The sequence below is a fragment of the Chlamydotis macqueenii genome, chromosome 5, assembly GCF_036417535.1.
Source record: "Chlamydotis macqueenii isolate bChlMac1 chromosome 5, bChlMac1.mat, whole genome shotgun sequence".
In the NCBI taxonomy this organism is placed as follows: Eukaryota; Metazoa; Chordata; class Aves; order Otidiformes; family Otididae; genus Chlamydotis; species Chlamydotis macqueenii.
The window spans coordinates 52267197-52273196 of record NC_141560.1 but is presented as its reverse complement, the minus strand read 5'-3'; the positions used below and the strand labels follow the sequence as shown (position 1 = coordinate 52273196).

The 6000-nt window shown below is 36.4% G+C and overlaps 1 protein-coding gene across 1 annotated transcript in view; it reads left to right on the top strand.

Moving 5' to 3' along the window:
• The first annotated feature begins 2055 nt into the window (after positions 1-2055).
• The window catches only part of LOC147600581 (uncharacterized), a 43346-nt gene continuing 39401 nt past the window's right edge, over positions 2056-6000 (top strand). The window contains exons 1-2 of the mRNA XM_086748146.1: positions 2056-2128; positions 5254-5322. Of these exons, the coding sequence (XP_086604272.1) occupies positions 2056-2128; positions 5254-5322 (142 nt within the window). The remainder of the gene's footprint in view (positions 2129-5253; positions 5323-6000) is intronic.

Genomic DNA, 6000 nt, shown 5'->3' with positions numbered 1-6000 from the left:
TGAATATGAAGATGTAACTTCATTAAACATCCTGGATATTTTGACAGGGAACATGTTTCGTGCTATTGCAGGCCAATATGTTGACTTAAGTACCCCAACCTTGCAATAGTAAGTTACCACTGATTTCAGTCCAAAAATAAAATCCAGACTGATATTTCATAAAGGAACTCTTATTTTTATTTATTTGATAATTCTAAATAAGTGAGGGTATAATATATGTAGTGCTAAGCAAAAGTAGAAATAAGGGCTGAACTGAAACAAATTGAATAAAAATGACACAGTTCAATTCAGTAACGCCTGAATGGAATATTGTATTACACTCTCCTATTCTTTTACAGAAATATTTTTAAATCTATAATTGTGGGGTAGGATTTTGATAAGAACCCAAGGGAATTAGGCATCCAGCTGTAACTAGGACACTTTCCTAACTTTGTCTCCTTCCTCTGCTTCCACAGAAATGACAAACTGAAAATGATCACTGGGGACTGCTGAACTGAATCTTACCAGACATGCAGAAGACAATACTGTCCCATTTTATGCAAAGAAAGTAATTTTTGCATCTCTACACATCCTAGTATACATAATTTTTAAAAAAATTCTTCTCCTGTGGCTCCCCCACACCAATTATATATATATATTTTCCCCAGATGCCCCTTGCTAAATCCCCCACTGAGCAGCATTTCTCATTTCATTTCTCACGATGAAGATTTTTTGATCCATCAGGGACCTGAATTCTTGTAAACTGGTAGTAGGCTGAAGATGAAGATGGACTGAGGGCAGATGTTAATTTGTACACCGAGTGCTGGCCTGTGCATTGTTTTTACCAAACTTAGCAGTTTTAAAAGAATCGTTTCACTAACTTTGAACATTTTTGTCCATCTTTTACCATATTAAAGGAACATCTATTGACCTTGGACAGAGATAGAAATCTGCCCAGAGCAACTCATCCTGACGCCAAGCTAAAAAAGAAGATAAAAGAAGGATAAAGTAACAGGAAGTAGCAGTATTGTCTGTGTTTCTTGAAGTATACAGTCATTCCTTCTTTTGAAATTATAATCCAACACAACTGCAAAAAGACAACATTTAGGAAAAAAAGTACATTAAACATTTACTGGCAGGCCTTATAGGCCTGATTCATTGCCTGTTTCTCTAACTTGTAGTCCTCATAACTCCACGGATGACAATGGAATTACACAGGAATGATACTGAAACAGTGTGATCCCTAGGTCACAGGCCATTTTTCCCCTACAAAACTGGTTTAAGGCTGACTGACTATTTGAAATTACTCCTGATATTTTCTATGAGAAGACAAAATCAGATTACACAGAGAATTCAGAAGTAGATTTCAAGGTTTAAGCCCATCTCTAATATATGTAGGATATAGGCTGGCTTAATGTTCCTTAGACAGGTGCCTAATGTTTGTTGGTGGCACACAGAAGTGTTTCCATGGTGTACACTCAGTGTGGCTGTGTGATGGTACAGGAACCTTCAAGATCATTAGTCTGTTCTTTTTGCAAGAAGATTAGCTGCCCCAGGAGGCACAGAGTGACTTCCTAACGCCAAGTCCCTACATACGAAATACTCCACACCTCATCAGACTTCAGAAATCTGCAGGGTTTTTTGCCAAGGAGCTGCCTGGCATCAGTTACAGTATTCAAAAACTGAGATTAGTCTCTTGCATGCCATCTGCATAACTATAACAAAACAGCAAATTAAATTTGTGCCAGGACCTCTAATTTGTAGAGGAGGAGTTGTGTTTTATTTGCAATCATGTTATGTTTCTTTCTTAGACTGAACCTTAACAAAATATACGCACATAGATGTATATACTCCTCCCAAAATGCAAATACCATTGGCTAGTTCCTGAGGAAGGAAAAGCATCCTCTGTTTACCTGTTCATTTGCTAAAATCCCCCAAACCCCACCTTTCTAGACTCTCTGAATCAATCTGGGACTGAAGCCAAAGTCACCTACTATATAAGACTCACAGAGAACAGGTGAACTACTCCTCCTGACCAACTTTAGACCCAACATCCTCTGCCAGACTCCACTCAAGATGGGGTTTGGAAGGGTGATATGGGTACCAGCATGGGCTTTCCTGTTAGCAGTTTGCCATATCCATCAGATAGGTAAGAAGTTCTCTTTTTTTACTGGGAAAAGAAAAACTATTCTATTTAGATCTGGTAATACATTGTAAACAACTATACTAATTCTATTTTTTCACTTATCAGATTGTTGCATTTAAATAAAATTTCTTGGTATCTTTTTTTTTTCAATTTTCATCCAATATTTGTTGTCTGTCTATTAACTAGACTGATTCAACATAATATTGCCTCAAACTACTGCATGTAACTACATTTGGAAGGTAGCCTTGAAGATTAAATCAAAAAGAACCTTTGTTCATTCAATACCAGTTTCTCAGTATCATTTATGCCTTCCAAAAGAATTTTATTCCTACTACATTTTGTATTAGGATTGATTATGAATGTTATATTTTTTGTGAAATTTGAAACACTACATTTTCTAGTTGCTAGATCAAAGCACTGGTCAATATTTTCCAGTATCTTGTCACCTACCAAAAGCTAATACCAGGTTCCTCGAGTTTTCTTGCAACTTCTTTTGCAAAAGAGACTAGAAGGGAATATTCACGTGGCAATGATTTTCAGTAACTAATTGTGCATTGATAATACCCTATGCAAAATAGTTATATGAATTACTGATATTGAGCATGAGCAGACTGGGGGATTTATCTGACTCATGCAATCCATTATTTTGCATGGGTTTTTTTCTCCTGTCAATATTATATCCACCAGGGTTGGGCTTGGCAGTTTTTGTTATGAGTAGCCCTATTAAGTCAATGGGACCACTCAAATTGAAGTTACTTGTATGACTACAAGCTTGCTAAGTCAGTCCCATTCATGTACAGCACTTACTGCCCTGTCAGCTAACATTTGAAAAACTTCAGATTGCCTATGTAAATTTATCTTGCATATAATTTTCAAAACATTGACAACTGCACGTATAATTTTAGGCTACTTTATAGTTTGTGAAATAAACACTAAAATACTGGCAAGTTGATTTAAGCACAAAATACAACAGTCATTTAAAGTATAAGCTTACATTTAGAGTTATGCAGTGTCGGTCAAAAGCATCTTCAGCCGTTCATTGAACAAGAAAGTTACTTGTACTGTGCAATGCTAACCTGATAAACTGCATTGAAAAATTAGTAGTGGTTAGCCAGTGTCCAGCAAACTCCTCTTTATTCAAATCACACTCTGTGGAAAATATTTTTGGATGTCCTGAGTGACTAAAGAATATCGGTCTGATCCCATGCCGTCTCCACAAACATTCTGTGCTTGACTTTATATTTTGAGTCAAATACTAACTTTTATAAATTTATTGTAATGATAATGGCATATGTGGATTAGCAGCTGGATATAGACTTAGCAATGTGCATCCAGAAATATTCTTAATAATTAGGCCAGTTCTAAAATTATCAAATAGTAAATTGTCTTGACTATTCTTACAACTGAGAGACACTTATTTTTATAATGGTGCACAACGTGGCATTGTGCAATTGCTAAATAAACCAAAGTAGCTAGAATTTCTTTGGGAATGATGTATTTGTTAAGTAAACAAAAGCCCCTGCTGTTTCCTTGAGAAAAAATAACAAAGCAAAGTACATGTATACAGTATTTTGCTCTGTTACAAAGGTTGTCATGCTAGAATAAACAAACATTCTATGTTTCTGTGTCTGCTGAGATTCCTATAGGTGCGTTGGGCGAGAACAAATTCTGGCCTATTATTAAGACTTAGAGATACATTTGTCTCACCTGATCAGTATCAATTTGTCTTACCTGATCAGTATCAATTACAATTATATGAATGCACTTACCTAATGACATTATCTGTGATACTGAAAAACTAGCAGGAAACGGAAACCAGTTAAACTCTGCCCTAAGTTACTTCTTTGTACAGAATTAGTTGTCACACATAAAGTTAAATGGGAAAAGAATTAAAAGCTTAGGTCTGAAAGAATCTGCAAACACTACAGCAACTTCTACATATGGTGGGGCTGCCCAGAACCTTTTTATCCAAAGCCAACAGTCTCTTGGGCACCTCTTTGAGACTAGGGGCTTGACTCCCTTCAAATAGGCATCCTTCAGCTCTGGGATCAAGTACCCAATCTGCTTACATGATGGGCACAGCCAAAAGTTATACTAGCAAAATTAAATTTTAAAAAAGTGCTCCAGATCTGGTTATTTTTAAGGCAAAGGTAGTTGTCCAGCTTTAGTGGAGGTATCTGGGCTGTGGTTCATAAGTGGAGGAAATGCTCAGCAAGGAATGTAAGCACCAAAGGGAACTGCAGTTTATGGGACACCTTTGACTTCAGCATTTCCCACTCTTCCATCAATGTGTCTCCCTGTTCAGGGAGATGGGTGTTATGGATCCAATTCTGAGTCAGGGAACTCTTCCCACCTATTGTAGAAGGAAAGAGGGGGCTTAACTTAGGACTAAATTACTGAGGCAGTTCATTTTTGGCTGAGAAATTTGCTGGACACCTGGAGTGCTCATTCACATAATCCTGATCAGGATTCAGATATCAGTCATATCATCACCTAAATCTTGAGGATTTAGACTTGGTAGGCTGATGTTCCTATGGGCTCTGTATTATCACTTGGAGGTACCTTCTTGCATCCAGCTGTAAAGCAAATCTAGATCCCTGATTTAGGCTTTAGGTTTGCTCCAGAAGAAAAGGGCCTGTGCCTGAGCACTAAAGAAACTTCCATGTAAATATCTGCAGCCATTACTGGATCAAGCCATAAGTCTCTTGTTTCTTTTAAATAGTTCTGTGTAGCTACTACACAGCAATTTTAATAAATTTCTTTCTTACATTTTGTAAATTCTTCCTGTAATTGTGTCACATGTTAGTGAGATTCAGTGCAGCAGTGAAATAAGGGCTGTCGTCCAGTCATTACAATCCCTTGTAGTGACTTCTAAGGGAAACAAAGAAAGCAGATACACATGAAATGCTATCTGGATTTCAAACTTTGTATTTTTAATAGAAAATCTCTTTCTATAATTACATTTTACTTTTGAGGGGGCCTGTTTCATTTTTTTTGATGTGATAAAGGACTCTCCCCTTTATCTCACAGAGATGTATCTGGATCCTTTGATCCTATCTAAATGCTTTACTCTAAAAGTTCACATACAGGTCATTGTACTTAATATGCTTTTTCCAATTTCTTCACAGGAGCCCAGATTGGAATCCGACAGGAAATAGGAGTCAAATACACTGATGTTTTTCAGCAGAACCAAAACAGTACGTTCATGTATACTGTGTATTTGTATGTGTATCTGTGTTTACTTGCTACATCTCTACTAAACAATAAAAATGCCTAAAAAACTCCTTAGCATATTGCCGATAATGTCAAATAAAGAAAAATGTGTATTAACAAGTCTCTCTCTATGTAAGAATAGTAATATCTTTATTAGATACTAAACACTCACAGTGTGGTTATATTTGTATAATAATAGATAATTAAGAAAACAGAGGTGTGTTTGTAGGGGCTGTATGCATATATGCATTAATATGTATATATAAAATAAAAGTGGAATATATGTGCAAGATGATTGGTTCCTTATAAACAAGGAAATGAGAACAGTTTGGCAAGCTGTAAAGTCAGTGTCTGATGCTAGGAAATCAAGACAGCGACCCAAATTCATTTATTTTTACCATGTAATGATTTGTGATCACCCTGTACAATGGATTTGTTGTCATTTCTAAGGGTTTTCAGCCCCTTAATAGAAAAATATTAAACAGAGAGCAAACAAGATAATTAAAGTTTTTATTCCCTCCTTAGAAAGATGAGGTTTAAATAGAAGGCAACTATGAGTTTCTACCAGTAACAGGCTAATTTAGTACAAACCCTTTGTATTGTTCAGTGTGTCTGAAGCACTCCAATATGCAGAGCTGTGAATTTCTGCCTTTCCTGCCACA